Genomic DNA, 16737 nt, shown 5'->3' on the forward strand with positions numbered 1-16737 from the left:
AAATCGGGTTTAAAAGAAGAAAAATTTTTTGGATTTGAGACGAGCGGGGGGGATCTAAAAAGGAAGTCAGTCCCCCTCCCTATTGTAGACATTTTAAAACAAGGATTGGGAAGCCAAGGCCCAAAAAGAACGGTATCTTTGCTAAAATCAAGAATTCCATGATGGGAAAGTACAAGAATTGTGCTGGAGGAAGAATTGAAGGAGAAGGAAAATGCACCCCCCTCCCTGGGAACCGGGGCGATTGAGGAGTGAGCCTGGTGAAAAGAGCCGGTGATTTTGACAGCTGTCAAAGTAGCTGTCAAAGTCGGAATTTTAAAGAGGATTTTATTACAAGGACCTTGCTGGTCAAATTTGTTACAACTTGATATAATTTGTTAAGACTTGAATACAAAATGGCGAAAATACGGAGAACAATCGGATTTTTGGAAACAAAGTTACAACAACCCCCCTAGAGGAGCTTCGGGACATTACAAAGATGGGCGTAAGCCGGGAAAAATACAACACTTCGGAATTTCACAGAACTGGTTATCTCCTGGGAAAGCTGCAAAACTGAAACTGAATCTCGTCTACAGGGTGTTTAGACTAAAAGGAGACAACAGAATACTTTACTGAAGAAGGAAGGGACTGAACGCAAGTTTTTGTTCCTGAATAACAACAACCCATGTAGAGTTACTAAACTTCTGAATAAGAAAGTTTTAGCAGCGGAACAAGAGGAAGCTGGACTATAACCTTGAAAGAACAATGGGGGGAATTTTATAATTTGACATTTTTAAAGATTTAGGAATTAATTTTTAAAAAGTAATCCTAAAAATGGGAAATAATTCTGCAAGGAGTTGGGGGAAAAATGGGATTGATGGACTTAAGACTTCCAGGCTGGAAACATAGATTGGAGGATAAGGGAAATTAAACCGGGGAAGGGGAGGGAGAATTAGAATCCAAAGGCTTGCAACTATTTTCTGAATTGGTTTTCTTTTTTCTAATATATTTCTTATTTTTTTATACTTTTATTCTGTGTGCTTTTACTTTAATGGGAAAAAAGGGGGACATTGTGGAAAGAAAAGGGGGCGGGCTATGGGGAGAGATCTTTTGCTTTTTTTTTATCAAGGGTGTTGCATAAGGTTTGTATAAATTTAAATTTGAACAATGGGGTATATAAATTGTGCTTTAAATCAGAAACAGAACTTGTGGAAACAACAATATGAAAGGGGAATACGGTAGGGGTGGGGGAAGGGGGGAGTCCCAGAAAGTGGATGTTTGAAAATAAGGTTCTGAATGTATCTTCATAATTTCTTTTCTTCTCTTTCTGTATTTTGGAAACTTCAATAAATATTATTTAAAAAAAAAAAAAAAAAAATAAAAAGCAAAAACAAATATACATAAAATAATTATCCTTCAAATACAGATAAGATCAGTATACAGTGGTACCTAGGGTTACATACGCTTCAGGTTACATACACTTCAGGTTACAGACTCCGCTAACCCAGAAATATTGCTTCAGATTAGGAACTTTGCTTCAGGATGAGAACAGAAATCGTGCTCCGGCAGCGCAGCAGCAGCAGGAGGCCCAACTGGCTAAAGTGGTAAGAACAGTTTCAGGTTAAGTACGGACCTCCGGAACGAATTAAGTACTTAACCTGAGGTACAATGAATATAGGTAATGAAATTATATGTCATGAGTAGGCTTACTGAAATACTAATCATAAAAGTTGGTATGACCTGGTATCTAAAACAAGATATTTGGGGCACCTTCCTTATGTCAATACGCACCTGTGGTTGTTAATGAGTTGTTAGGGTTACTCTGCATTTCCCTACCGACTAAGATATTCTCTCTCTCCTCCCAGGGGTATCTCATAGCACCATGGCTTCACAGTCCTTTTTTTTTATTGAATTATGTTGCATACACAAACAATTTGAACAAAACTTACAGACGTCAAATAGATTAAGTAAATAAAAGAAGAATCAAGAAGTAATAAGTAAAAGTAAAATTATAATATAGAAGAAGAAAAAAGAAAGGAGAAGTATGAAAGAGAAGAAAAGGAGAAAAGAAAAAGAAAATAGAAAATGTGTGTGTGTGTGTGTGTGTGTGTATATATCAATAAAACTAGGATAACAGTAAATGATTCATTGTTAGACTAATATTTTAGAAACAATTCTTAAATTAAAGTTAAATTAAATTAAATTAAATTAAAGTTCTGATGCGTCCATCACTCCTAGAGCTCTCAGTAAAGCTGTTTAGATTATAAGTTCCTCTCCCCTCTTTCTCCATTTCCACCACTCCTCTATTCCAGGTTTGCCAGCATGTCTGTTGCACCAAGACTTTTATCTCTTTTTCATGCACTTTACAGTGGTACCTTGGTTCTCGAACTTAATCTGTTCCGGAAGTCTGTTCGACTCCTGAAACCATTCAAAAGCCAAGGCGTGGCTTCCGATTGGCTGTAGGAGCTTCCTGCACCCAATCAGAAACCGCGTTGGATGTTCGACTCTGAAAAACGTTCACAAACCGGAACACTTACTTCCGGGTTTGCAGCGTTCAGGTTCCGATTTGTTCGACAACTAAGCCATTCGAGAACCAAGGTACCACTGTGCATTATTAATTTTTTGTCCACCCCAGGCCCCTTTTGACCCCCTTTTGACCTCCAGATCTGTATTCACCGCTGCGCAGCTCCATCAGCCTTGAAGGAAACCCTGGTTTAAACCTTCCCAACACGGGGTCATATCCAATGTCAGTCCAACTCTGAGTAGACCCATTGAAATGAATGACAGCAACTATCTTGGCTCCATTAGTCTCAGTAGGTCTACTTCAAGTAGGACTACAGCTCAGTCCTACTCAGAATAGACCTACTGAAATCAATGGACCGCAGTTAGTCTCAGCTGGCCTACTCTGAGTAGGACTAGCATTGGATCCTACCCGCTGACACCTGACATGGTTCTGCCCTTGCATGCAATGACTTGCCAAACGCACACAAACCCATCTGTCTGTTTGAGTGCATTTAATTTTAATTACAGACTTGCATTATTATTTTTTTCTTCCTTCCTTGATCTCAAGCCTCCTTTGGCCATCTCCTGTCACTGCCAATTCATGCTCTCTGGCGCATCCATCTGGCTCAGAGCTCTGCGCTACAGGCTCACAAACTCTGAGATCTGTAAAACCCCAGTAATTGGCGGGCGTTTCTAAAGTGTTGCCAGACAAGGCAAAACTTCCCTGTCAAAATCTTCCTCCCCTTTCACTGCCCGCCCCCCCCCCGACTTCCCTATAAAAGTTGCCGGTTGAGTTGAGTTCGCCTCGGCATGGATGTACTGTTGAATCTTTACAGCTCTGCTTCCTACACAGTGGCTGGTTTTTATTATAAAGGTTTACAAGATCAAGCCCTTTAAGGCTCACGTAGCTTCCCTGCCTTAAATCTCTCCTTTTTCATGGCATTCATATTCCCTTCTGGTTGTGAATCATTTTTGAGCTATAAAGGATTCTGTAGCATCATGCCCACGAAGGACACATATGAAAATGAGCAGGACAGGCTGGTGGAGCCGGGCGGGTAACCCTTCAGCTGCCGAGAATTCAAAGCAAATGAAAATGTTGCATATTCATACATTGCTTTCAGGTTAGACTGCTACTGAAACATGCTCTGTGTGGAGCAGCCCTGGGAATTGCAGTTGGTGCAAAAGGAGGCAGCAAGGCTGCCTCTGAGAGCCCAGTCATATGGCAATATATTGCAGGAGCAGGGAGCCTGAGGCCTTGTGGCCAGACATAACTGTCAGAGATGTGTATGGATGCTCACGAGTGAACAGCCAGGACTCCGACCTGCCTTTTTATAGGTTTTATTAGGTGCAAACTATGTACAGTGCAGAGACGCAGGTGGCGCTGTGGGTTAAACCACAGAGCCTAGGACTTGCCGATCAGAAGGTCGGCGGTTCGAATCCCTGCGACGGGGTGAGCTCCCGTTGCTCGGTCCCAGCTCCTGCCAAACTAGCAGTTCAAAAGCACGTTAAAGTGCAAGTAGATAAATAGGTACCGATCTGGTGGGAAGGTAAACGGCGTTTCCGTGCGCTGGTCTGGTTCGCTAGAAGTGGCTTAGTCATGCTGGCCACATGACCCGGAAGCTGTACGCCGGCTCCCTCGGCCAATAAAGCGAGATGAGCGCCACAACCCCAGAGACGGCCACGACTGGACCTAATGGTCAGGGGTCCCTTTACCTTTACCTATGTACAGTGCAGAAGTCCAAAGTTCATGTCTGCCTCAGTCACTAGCAGATTCTGAGAGTGGGTTCTTCCTGCCCCCCCCCCAGCATAAGAATCTCGACACCCCCAGTCTCTTCCTCTTTTCCTTACATTTGACTCCCTTGTAAAAACTAGGCAACGGAAGCTGCATGCCTGTTTCCGCCTGCCTGGGAGCGGTGCTGGGGCTCGCAGTAACCTCTGTGAGCCTTTGCCTCATTTCCCCCCTCCTTTCCTCCTCCGTTTCTCCTGAGGCTTCACTCTCACCAGTCTCTGACGAGGTGTTTTGTTGTTGTTGTTTAGTCGTGTCCAACTCATCATGACCCCATGGACCAGAGCACGCCAGGCACTCCTGTCTTCCACTGCCTCCTGCAGTTTGGTCAAACTCATTCTGGTAGCTTCGAGAACACTGTCCCACCATCTCGTCCTCTGTCGTCCCCTTCTCCTTGTGCCCTCCATCTTTCCCAACATCAGGGTCTTTTCCAGAGAGTCTTTTCTTCTCATGAGGTGGCCAAAGTATTATAGCCTTAGCTTCCTTCCAGTGAGCACTCAGGGCTGATTTCCTTAAGAATGGATAGGTTTGATCTTCTTGCAGTCCATGGGACTCTCAAGACGAGGTGTTACTACTCAGCAAAGTCAGAGGCTCCATGTACATTTCTTCCTCCCTCCCCCCTTTCAGTGGGAGTCCACTGACAATAACCTTCCATAGAATCAGAACTGTAGGCTTGGATGGGACACTAATTTAGTTCAACCCACTGTAATATGGGAATCACAGCTAAAGAATCCCTGACAGGTTGCCATCCAACCTCTGCATGAATTCCTCCAGTGAAGGAGAAGCCACCATCTTCCAAGACAGTCTGTTCCACAGCGCAAAAGATCTTGCCATGAGAAAATTCTTCATGTTTAGCTACAATCTCCTTTCTTGTAATCTGGATCCATTGTTTTAGGTCCTACTTCCTAGTGCTGCAAAAAACGAACTTGCTCCATCTTCCACATGGCAACCCTTCAGATATTTGCTTTGGCCCCCAGAACTCTCCCCAATGCACACCCCTCATTTGCCCTGCTTGGCATCCAGCTTTGCTGTGGATGCACAACCTGACTGTCTCCAGGCACTGTGTTGTGTTCAAGGGATTCCCACATGGCGGGGTTGATGTTGCCAGCCTTCATGTCATGCTTGCAGCATAGAGTTGGTCTGCCAATGGGTCTGGTGCCTGAAGCCAGCTCCCCACAGAGCATGTCCTTGGAGATCCTGCCATTTTCCATTCTGTGCACATGACCAAGCCAGCGCAGAGGCCGCTGAGACAGGAGTGCGAACCTGCTGGGAATGTGAGCTTTGGAATAGACCTACTAAAATGAATGGTCTCTCAAGTTAGTCATTGCCTCCAATTTCAGTGGGTCTGCTATGAGCAGAGAGTTCTCCAAATCATTTAGATTTTTAAAAAAATATCCCTGTGGCAGTCAACAGTGCTTTTTTTAAAAAAAAATCCCTTAAATTTCTCACTTCTAGCACATGAAAAGCTACTCTATAGTTAACAGACATATCTGCCTTGAACACCAACCATCTAGTTCTGAAATAAACTAGTTCTGAAATCATCTTACTGACCTTCTAAGAAATTCTGGAGTGAATGGAGGACTCTATTTCTATTGCTCTCATATAAAGAGCAATAAATAAGATAGTACACCATATCTTTGATCTGGCCTAATCCGTATACACAAATAGAGTCATTTATCGGCATGTTAAAGAATTTGCTAGCCCAATATTCTGTGGGCATAGTTTGAAACCTGAGCTGAGTAAGTGCATGCCTAATGGTGGGAGGAGGGAGTCAGTTCCCAAATATAAACAGTTCTTTTATGGTCTGTAGGGGTAGCATCCCTTAGAAGTTGCCTGGTCATGTTGACCCTTGATTCTGGCCCTGCTGTGGAAGTTCAGACTGCAATCTTCGTGGGGCAGGAGCCTAACTTCATTTTGATATAAGAAGTAGTAGAGGCCGCAGATGAATGTTTTTATTCTTTTAATAATGTTTCAATGTTTCACTTTGATTGCATTTAACCTTTGAGAATATATTAGGCTTGATTTTTGTGTGTTCTCCCTCCTATGTTGCATTCAATCTCTCCTTAAAGTGTATCCCTGAAAGTGATACAAATGGCAGGATGTTTTAGCACCGGAGGGTAAATCAGCTATCCTTGAAGCTATCTGAGACCCAGGAAGAGGATTTTATGATGCTCTATCCCCCCCATTGAAGGCTAGGTTGCCAGGGCAATGTCGGACACCCAAGACCTAAAATGGTCAAATGATCTGGGCACATCGGGGCCACTCCAAGGTGATTGTGGGGTTGAAGATACCAGTATGGAGCCATGGGTGTTTTACTTCTCATGACCTGTAACCTTTCCTGATGTGTGTGAATATGTTTTATGACTCTGGCATGTTGAGTCGAGTGAGCTCTGTCCTATTGTAATAGCTATAACAAGCGCTGGGTTCCTAAATCTGGATGCTGGACTTGAAAATAATTTCCTTGGTCTTGTGTTTTATTCAAAAGGTTGGTTGTTCCTCACCTGGATAACAAACAAGGTGGTGTAGAGGTGATTTCTTACCACAATGTACCATGCACACTGACAATGTTTTCCCCTCCTCTCTCTTCCTTCAGCACCAATGCTCCACCCTCTGAGATCATGCAAATTGATTTTGAAATAGAAGATCTTAGTGAATTGCCAGACACCCAACTTATTACGTGGCAAGTCGAGTATCCAGGAGACAGAACATCTGACCTTGGCATCTCCAAGATCTACGTAAGCCAGAAAGATCTAGTTGGTGTTCTTCCATTGGCGATGGTAAGAGAAACCGTTTACTGCTCCGGTACTGTTTAGTGTGCAAGCACAGTTCTAGACCATATTGAACAGAAATGTGACCATTTTCACATCTGTACTCTTTGCAGTCTGGAGTTATGGAATTCAGTTGAGCATTTGGATAAAGATCTTAACAGCATGAGCAATTTGATGATGGAACCCGTTACCTAGTGAGGTAGTAAGTTCTTGTTGACTGGAGGACTGCAAGCAGAGGCTAGCCGGAGAATGTTCTAACTCTGGATTTCCAGAATTGAACAGGGTGTTGAAACAGGCAGCTTACAAGACTCTCTCCAGGTCTAGAATTCTACAGTATGATTCTACTAGCCAGCGGTGGGAAATGGGAAGATGTCCTCTTCTGCTATCTACCCACCACCAAAGCCTTGCTTACAGGGGTTATGGAAGATCTTGCAGGCACCTGGAAGTCACTCCTATAGCCTCTTATCCTCATTTTTCCAACAGTGGCAGCCAGGGTGCCACCACCCTTTAGACCCTGCCACCCAAGGTGGCTGCCTCAGTCCGCCTCATGGACGGGCCGATCCTGCCACTCTGTGAATGCAAAAGTCAATGGTCTACAACACACCATACAGAAGATTGTGTAAAAGTGTGTCAGACTATGGAATATATCTGTCTCTTGTGTATAGTTTATGTAATTCCACGTTCAGACGATTGGTCCAAACATAATCCCAGTGGATTAATCCCAATATGGGCAATTTGGGAGCTGCCCCAATAACCTCAGCATGCTCTTCCCCAGCCCCCACCCACCTGCCTTCTTACTCACAATCAGCTACTGCCAATCAGTGTAAACAATACTGATGAGTTAGCAAACTCCCTATTCCCCTCACAGAGCTACATCTCCCAGAGTCCTCAGAGAAGAGTGTTTGACTGTGAAACCACTCTGGGAATTGTAGCTCTGTGAGGGGAATAGGGAGTTTCCTAACTCATCTCAGCAACCATAAGCGATGACAGTCCTCAGTATTTTTCGGGAGGAAGCCATGGCTGCCTAAAGTGGCCTGATACGGCTTTGAATGGATAGTGCAGATCGCTGGAAGAACAGACCATGAAAAGATTGAACACTTGGCATTGTTCAGCAGTTTCTAAAGGCTGTGAAATCAAACCCCTCTTTTTCATAACACCATGTACAAGGATGGCTCTGTAATTGTGGGGCAGGCGAGGGAGTTGTTTAATAAACGGGCTTTTTGACCGTGGCTCATTGGACAAGACAATTGGATGCCCCTCGTTCTCTCTAGTGTGTACTTTGGCCCCAAATTACTGTGCTGGCTGGAACAAGGGATATCATCTTCCAAGATTTTTTATGCCCGGAGCTTACTCTTTGACCCATTTATTAAAAATATTGACACATGTTATTATTTGGAAAGAGGAAAGAAATAGACTATATGGGGGAGAGAGATAATTAATATTTGAGTAAAAAAATTTGGGGGGAGGTGAATAATAGGAGCCAAGTGGTTGCCTAGTGACAAGCAGTTAATTATTATACCATTAGTCAAGGTTGAAGAGTGGTTTGTGCCATGGCTTTAATCTGCCAATTTCAGAGGAACTCGCATGTCACCTTGGCACTTAATGGTGCCAAATGCTATTGCATTTCTCTCTGATAGCTGTATTTTTACTTTTATTTTTTAAAAAAGAAACAAGAACAACACAACACACTTTTCTTGTCTGCTGAGTTACCGAATAGAATTGAAAAAGATAACTCTGCAATCAGGGTGTCAGAAGGTGAAGAAGTGAGAACATGCAGCTTTAGATCAGGGGTGTTAGGAAACTATTTCTTTCCTGGAGGGGGGGCCACATTTCCTTCCAGGCAGCCTTCTAGAGGCCACATGCCAGGGGAGAGGAGACAAAAGTGGGCAGTGCAGCCAATGTAATTTTTTCCATACACACAAACTCCCACACCTCTGTCCTCCCTCCAGGCCAGCTAGAGACATTATAAGAGTTCAAGGACACACTCCAGCCAGGTGAAAAACACTGAATGTGGGTGGAAGAATACATTGGGGAGGGGTCTAAATGAAGGGGACAGGTGGGAAACATTTGGCCTCCAGGCTGTAGGTTCCCCACCCATGATTTAGATGGGGCATCCTGGAGCCCTCTAGATGTTGTTGGACTACAGCTCCCATCATTCTTGACCCACTGCCTGTGCTGGCTGATGGCAGTTGGAGTCCCCCAGCATCAGCAGAGCCACAGTTTCTGTTTCAGATCGAAGCTCTGCTGAGCCCCCTGTCTCAAGTCATTCTGGGGTGCTGGTTGTTTGATGTGGTTGATGGTGGCTCCCCATTTGCAGAATGCAGAGAGGCTCTCCTGGCACTATCACTACCTGCCCTCAGGTGCCAGTCAAACCTTTGAGAAGCGGATGGGGTGTTTGTAATGTATTTTTATTTCCTCTTAATTTTAATGTATCTAAAGGTAAAGGGACCCCTGACCAGTCGTGGCCGACTCTGGGGTTGCGGCGCTCATCTCGCTTTATCGGCCAAGGTAGCCAGTGTACAGCTTCCGGGTCATATGGCCAGCATGACTAAGCCACTTCTGGCGAACCAGAGCAGTGCACGGAAACACTGTTTACCTTCCCACCAGAGCGGTACCTATTTATCTACTTGCACTTGATGTGCTTTCGAACTGCTAGGTTGGCAGGAGCAGGGACCGAGCAACGGGAGCTCACCCCGTCACGGGGATTCGAACCGCTGACCTTATGATCGGCAAGTCCTAGGCTCTGCGGTTTAACCCACAGCACCACCCACGTCCCTTTAATTTATCTATGTGGGATTTATTGTTTGTTTGGCACTTTGGGCTGCCCTGGGCAGGAAAACACAACTAGCAAATTTAATAAATAATAATGCTAATCATAATAATAATAATGTGTTGCTAAATCTTCCTAACCTCCTGGGTAGCAAGCAGTTGGGTATAAAAAAACCCCTTCTGGGTCAGATGTGGCCTATGCCAGAGCTAAATGTCCTTCTGCACCGGGTTGCTGTCTGACCAGTACAGCCTTCCTGGCTTCTATGTGCTTTAGTGTGTGTCCATTAGCGCTGACTCAAAGCTCCTGCCTCCCAGTTCCTTGGTTTCCTCCAAAAGCTCCCTATGGTTTACTCTTGGCACCCTGCTTGGCTGAGGGGCTGTGTTTGGTGCACCGGGTTCCATGTTAAGCAAACCTGCTCCTTGGCACACTTTAGGGAATTTTATACTTGGGACATAAAGCATCTAAGAGTGGGGGCTCCTGGGGAGGTAAATGGACCTCCTTGCCCCATGTACCCATGCCTAGCAACTCTGCTTCTCAGGTGGCGCATTGCTAAGAGTACTGCATGCCTCAGTTGTGCACTTAGTATGCACTAAGTATTGAGCTTTTAGTGTTGCACCTCCAGGCCTTTGGAATGAGCAACCAATAGAAATTAGCAAAGCTCCTGCTGTTTTGATATTTAGGTGGCTATTGAAGACTGTTGCAGATTTATTTCTTATTCTACAATTGTGGACATGGTTGTTTTGTTTTAATCTTGCTGAGTTTGCAATGTATTATTTTTTTTTACACCTCTTCAACAACATTTGGCTATGAAACTGTTAGGGGTGGGTATTAATAATAATAATTTATTATTTATACCCCGCCCATCTGGCTGGGCTTCCCCAGCCACTCTGGGCAGCTTCCAACAAAAGATTAAAAATACATTAAGACATCAGTCATTAAAAACTTCCCTAAACAGGGCTGCCTTCAGATGTCTTCTAAACATGAGCTAGTTGTTTATTTCTTTGACATCTGATGGGAGGGTGTTCCACAGGGCTGGCGCCACTACTGAGAAGGCCCTCTGCCTGGTTCCCTGTATCTATCAATTTCAGTTTCTCTCAGTTTCTCATTTTTTCCAATCTTCTGTTTAGTTCTTCACATTTCCCACCAGTTTGAGAATCGCCCCCCCCATAAAAGTCCTCATGAAGATTTACCAGCATTTTAACATACACATTTTTTAAAATGCCATTTAAAATGCCAGACACATTTTTGCAAAGCAATGTACCCTAAAATAATGCATTTGTGTGTGCCATTTTCACTAATATATGCATTTTTATGGAAACTTTACCCTGATATATATGCATTTTGTTCACATTACCTGGCTGGAGCAGTGCATTAGAGAAATGCAAATTTTGAAGGTAGAGAAATGCAAATTTTGAAGGATGGGTGCATTTTGGTTCATGCATTTTTAGGAAAGTATAAATGAGGCAGGTTTGCCTTTAAATGTGAGCTGAATCAAATTTATCCCCCTTCCTGGAGGCACTTTATAAATCTGCCGGCATGTAAATAGATAAAACATATTACTTTCTTTTAGTGTTGTAAGTCAGCCCTGATGCGTTTGAGGGCCCATCTGCTTAGTGGGGCCATAGACCCCTGTCCCAAAATCCTGTCTTGATGGACCTGCTTTAACTTTATTTCATTTCCTTACAGCAAAGTGGGTGTTTTGCTGTGACTGCTTTGTCCTACGCCTTCCACAGCCCTTCTCTCCAGTGTTTGCTTTCTCTTTTATCTTCATACCTGAGGATTATTGAGATGCAAGAGGTGGAACCATATGGCAGCAGCTGTTGATGTTCTGGCGCTCGGTTGATCCCCACCAGAATTGTCGGCCGATGATAAAGAATGGGGGGGGGGGGAATCTTGACATGGTTTGCAACCTTCCTGCATTAACAGTGGATAAACACACCAAGGTTGGGACATTCAGGTCAAATTTACTGTCTGCAAAGGTGTGTTTTGCTCAGATAAATCACTTCCAGCTGCTGGAGATAGAGCTGAATTATGATGGCCTGCCCAACTTGAGCGTTTAGGACAAATGGCCCATTGTTCTAAATTGGAGGACATCTTGGCACGGTGATGAGTACATAGATAGAAACTGCGGGTCTCTTTCCCCATCATATTGACAAGATCTCTTGTCCCTTTACTAAGAGGAGGCTATACTACCAATAAAAAGTACCCCATTTGGACTACAATGCTATCTGGAATGGGTGGGAAACATTTTTTTGGCCCAAGAGCCACAGAACCTTCTGGGCAACCTTCCAGGGGCCATATGCCAGTGGTGGGCAGAGCAAGAGACAAACGTGGAGGGAGCCATTAATTTAAATGTTCCCTTTGTGCAGCAGGCCTGATACCGCACACACTGCACACCGCACACACTCACACACACTTTTCTCCAGGGCCAGCCCAAGACATTTTGGCACCTGAGGCGAACCACTAAATGGTTCTCTCCCCACCAGTGAAGAAGGCTGAATGAAGGGGTAAATGAAGATCTACATCAGGAACACAGGGGAATAACGATTTACATCGGGATCTGTTGCCCCTGTGGATCCTGCCGCCTGAGGCGGTCACCTCATCTTGCCTCATAGGTGAGCCAGCCCTCCATCGTGAAAAGGAAGAAGCCTTATCAACAACTCACTCCTGCCAGGAAAAAACCTCACAGTGAGGTTGTGAGGCAAGGACCAGTGAAGGTGCAGCATGCAGAGAGTTCTGAGGGCCAGGTAGAGAGGTGTGAAGGGCCACATCATGTCCCCAGTCCTGAGGTTCTCCATCCATGTTATAGACATTTCTCTAGAGGCGCCTTTGAGCTCAGTGGGGCCTAGATATGCCAAGGATTGCACTATGAACCATATTTATTTCCTATTCGGGGAATTTCTCTAGACCACACACCTCTATACCATCTTTCAGAGTTGGTACGTGTGCCTGAAGTGCATGTGTTCTCAAAGTGTAATGGAGCCACTTTCTTGCCTGGTGGGAGAGATCTGTGCATATAAACCTGATTTATACTGTGCAAAGGTAGACAGTTCCTTTTTTAAAAAATAAAATATTTATTAAGGTTTTAAAAGTTTATATAAAATAGAAAAAACAAAACAAAAAACAAAAACAGTAAAAATACATACAAAACATACAAAACACATACAACAACAAGTATAATTTCAATCCCTTATATTCATAAAACTTACTTTCCCGACCTCCTCATACCTCCCCTTTCTGTATTCCAATCTCTAATTAATTCAATTCAGCAAATCCTTCCCCTAATTTCTGTATAATTTTTAACCTTTCTTTTCTTGATCACATAATCATTACAGCTTATAACCACTTAATTTCTGAATCAACATCGTTCTAACCTTCAATAATTTTACAATGTTTCCTAAGATAGTCCTTAAATTTCTTCCAATCTTCTTCCGCCGTCTCTTTTCCCTGTCTCGGATTCTGCCGGTCATTTCTGCCAGTCCCATATAGTCTATAACCTTCATCTGCCATTCTTCCACGGTGGGTAGATCTTCTGTCTTCCAATACTTTGCAATGAGTATTCTTGCTGCTGTTGTAGCATACATAAAAAATGTTCTGTCCTTCTTTAACACCAATTGGCCGACCATGCCCAGGAGAAAGGCCTCTGGTTTCTTCAGGAAGGTATATTTAAATACCTTTTTCATTTCATTATAGATCATTTCCCAGAAAGCCTTGATCCTTGGGCATGTCCACCAAAGGTGCAAAGGTAGACAGTTCCTCCACCCACTTTCCCCCCCTTTTGGTCCCACCTAATACCTCATGTGGCCATTGAAAGGCTCGACTCAGCATTAAATCACACACAATAAGTGAAGTTAACTCTTTATTTTAAGAAACAAGGTGTGCTCAGGAGTGCCAGGGCTAATGAGCACAGCAACTCTTCTCAGTAGGTCTTGCCCCTATGAGACAGTTGTGGATGCTGAAGTTCCCCACAGCTATCTAAGTCTCCTTCTCCCCCAGGTCCTTCCCAAGCAATTTGAGACTACGCCGGCACGTCGGTCTTGAGTCCTCCCACTTCATAACTCTCCTGGTCCTGTCGCAGCAGTGGGGAGAGATGCCCTAGCTTCTTCTGCCATAGACTCTGCCTGCTCACTAAACCCTGTTACCTCTTCAGCTTCCGACACCTCCTTCTCTCCCCTGCTATATGGAGCTGAGGGTCCCATCCCATTGTTTTATCTCTTGTAATATATAAATGTCTGCTTTGCAAATGTATTATCCTTTCAGAACCATGCTGTATAGAAACATTGCATTTACAGTATATGCTTTATTGGTGAATCGCTTCCCACAAAAGATCTCGAAGTGATTTCATAACGAAAACAGCAATAATGAAAGCAATTGAAAACAATTCCACATGGAGAAAAAATTCAAATCCAATACAGATATCGCTTGCTGAAAAAGGTCTTTAATACATTGACCCAAAGTACAGCTAGCTATCCTTTAAAATTCACACTTCTCTGAATTTTTGCCAGCTATGTAATGCATATAGTGGGGGAAATGATCATTAAAAACATATATTAGTGGATATTGTTACAAAAATGCATTATATTAGAGTAAATTGCTTACCCAAATGTGTATATTAGTCAAAACTGCATACCCAAATGTGCTTAGGAGAAATTTGCACTAAAACACGGGGGGCCACTAGGTGGCGCATCGGAAGATGGCTGACAATAACATCTCTCCGACCCACACGAGGTAATTTGGAGGCTATGATGGGGGTAATTAGCCTCCTTAACCCCCCCAGGATTGTGGGGGGGGCAGCCCTTGCCTGCTGTGCCCTATACCACCCCCGAATTTGTGGGGGTGGGGGCACTAGGCACAAAGCCCTCCTGTGGGATTCCGGCACTCCTGGACCCCTGATTCGCGCCGCTAGTTGCAAGCATCTTCAAAAGAAACAATTTGGACGAGATAAATTGCACATGCTTCAAGGAAAAAGGGGAGTAAAGACTGCTGACAGAAGAGATCTCTGATAACAAGACAAGAATAAAATATGAGAAGATACGTCAAGATACGGTATGACTGAGGGGGGAGGGGGGGGAACCTGCCTTCCTTTTTCTTATGTGATTTAACAAGAATCCCCTCCTCTAATGAGTCAGAAACTAAGGACTTAAGCTGTGGATTTAAGGCTGTGTGGAGATAAACTTTCGAACCAAAGCAATGTTTCAGGATGAAGCTGGAAAGCTAAGAGTTTTGGAATGACGCAGTTAAAAATGCCGTCGCCATTTTGGGAGGCATTGTTGAAGCTCTTGGGTCTGGGAGGAGAAAGAGAGAAATAGAGTTGTTTACCGTATTTTTCGCTCGATAACACGCACCTGACCATAACACGCACATAGTTTTTAGAGGAGGAAAACAAGAAAAAAAAATTCTGAATGAAACAGTGGATGTATCATTTTTGTGCTTCATGCTGCGGCCACAGACATGTGATTTGACGGTGAGTTTGGGGTAGCCCAATGCAAAGATCCTGAGGATCCATGTGGATCCATGCTTTGTAACCACGTTTTTGCACCATTGCAGCCCCAGGCAACAGTGGGTGCATGATTTTTTTGGTGCAGGCTGTAGCCATGGACATGCTGTGTGATCTGATGGTGAATTTGGGGTGACCCAATGCAAAGATCCTGAGGATCCATGTGGATCCGTGCTTTGTAACCACGTTTTTGCACCATTGCAGCCCCAGGCAACAGTGGGTGCGTGATTTTTTTGGTGCAGGCTGTAGCCATGGACATGCTATGTGATCTGATGGTGAATTTGGGGTGACCCAATGCAAAGATCCTGAGGATCCATGTGGATCCATGCTTTGTAACCACGTTTTTGTACCATTGCAGCCCCAGGCAACAGTGGGTGCGTGATTTTTTTGGTGCAGGCTGTAGCCATGGACATGCTATGTGATCTGATGGTGAATTTGGGGTGACCCAATGCAAAGATCCTGAGGATCCATGTGGATCCGTGCTTTGTAACCATGTTTTTGCAGCATTGCAGCCCTGTTTTTGCATCAGATCATTGCTATGTGATCTGATGGTGAATTTGGGGTGACTCAATGCAAAGATCCTGAGGATCCATGTGGATCCGTGATTGGAACCACGTTTTAAGTAGGGAGGGAAGGAAAAACATAGAAGCGACAAGGAGAGGGGTGTGCAGAGAAGCAGCTGGCTAAGAATGCAGGAGAGGGGTTTTACCGGAGGGAGGAAAGGAAGGCAAAAGTCCCCCCCCCACAAGCCAGCCAGCTCTCTCTCTCTCTCTCCCCCCCCCCCCCAACCTGCATGTTGCCTTCGAGTCCCAGACGCACGGAGAGGACTTAGAAGGACGCTCGGCTTGCCTGGAGGGGAGGGGTTTTCTCTGCTCTTTGTTCCGTTTGAGCAAACACAGTAAGGAAACAGAAGCGGGTGGGCAGTAAGACCCTGAGGCAGAATGCAGGAAAGCAGCAACTTCCTCCTTTCCTCCCTTCTCCGGACGTTTTGATATTTGCCTGATTTTTGCCTTCACTCGCGCTTGTCAGCTCCAGGGACCACACATTCGCTCGATAACACGCACAGACATTTCCCCTTACTTTTTAGGAGAAAAAATCTGCGTGTAATAGAGGGAAAAATACGGTACATATCGTGGATCAACTTCTCGGTGGGACTTAAGAGCGACAAATGCCAAATTTATGATGGAAAGAGCGATGTTATCTACGAAGGAGATATATGGAAACCATCTGGACTTAGTGGAGGAACGGGAAATCCACACAGGATTATTATTTTGCTTATCGGCTTAAGGAGACTAACAGAAGAGATCGTAAAGGAAAAATAGAAATTATATGAACAAGATATGATGTGGAAACACCAAGATAAGACTGGATAGAATTATGAATTTTGTTTGGACTGATTGGGACTGATTTGGACATTAACGCAGTAATAAGAAGATGA

The 16737-nt window shown here is 44.2% G+C and overlaps 1 protein-coding gene across 2 annotated transcripts in view; it reads left to right on the top strand.

Annotated features, from left to right (window-relative positions):
- Nucleotides 1–16737, top strand: part of LOC310751040 (transmembrane protein 132D-like) — a 441722-nt gene that overhangs the window by 295536 nt on the left and 129449 nt on the right. For both annotated transcript variants that reach the window (XM_083589854.1, XM_083589853.1), the window contains one exon: nucleotides 6858–7041. In XM_083589854.1, coding sequence (XP_083445980.1) covers nucleotides 6858–7041 — 184 coding nt within the window. The remainder of the gene's footprint in view (nucleotides 1–6857; nucleotides 7042–16737) is intronic.

Source organism: Podarcis filfolensis (genome assembly GCF_964270895.1).
Source record: "Podarcis filfolensis genome assembly, chromosome: 16".
Taxonomy (NCBI): Eukaryota; Metazoa; Chordata; class Lepidosauria; order Squamata; family Lacertidae; genus Podarcis; species Podarcis filfolensis.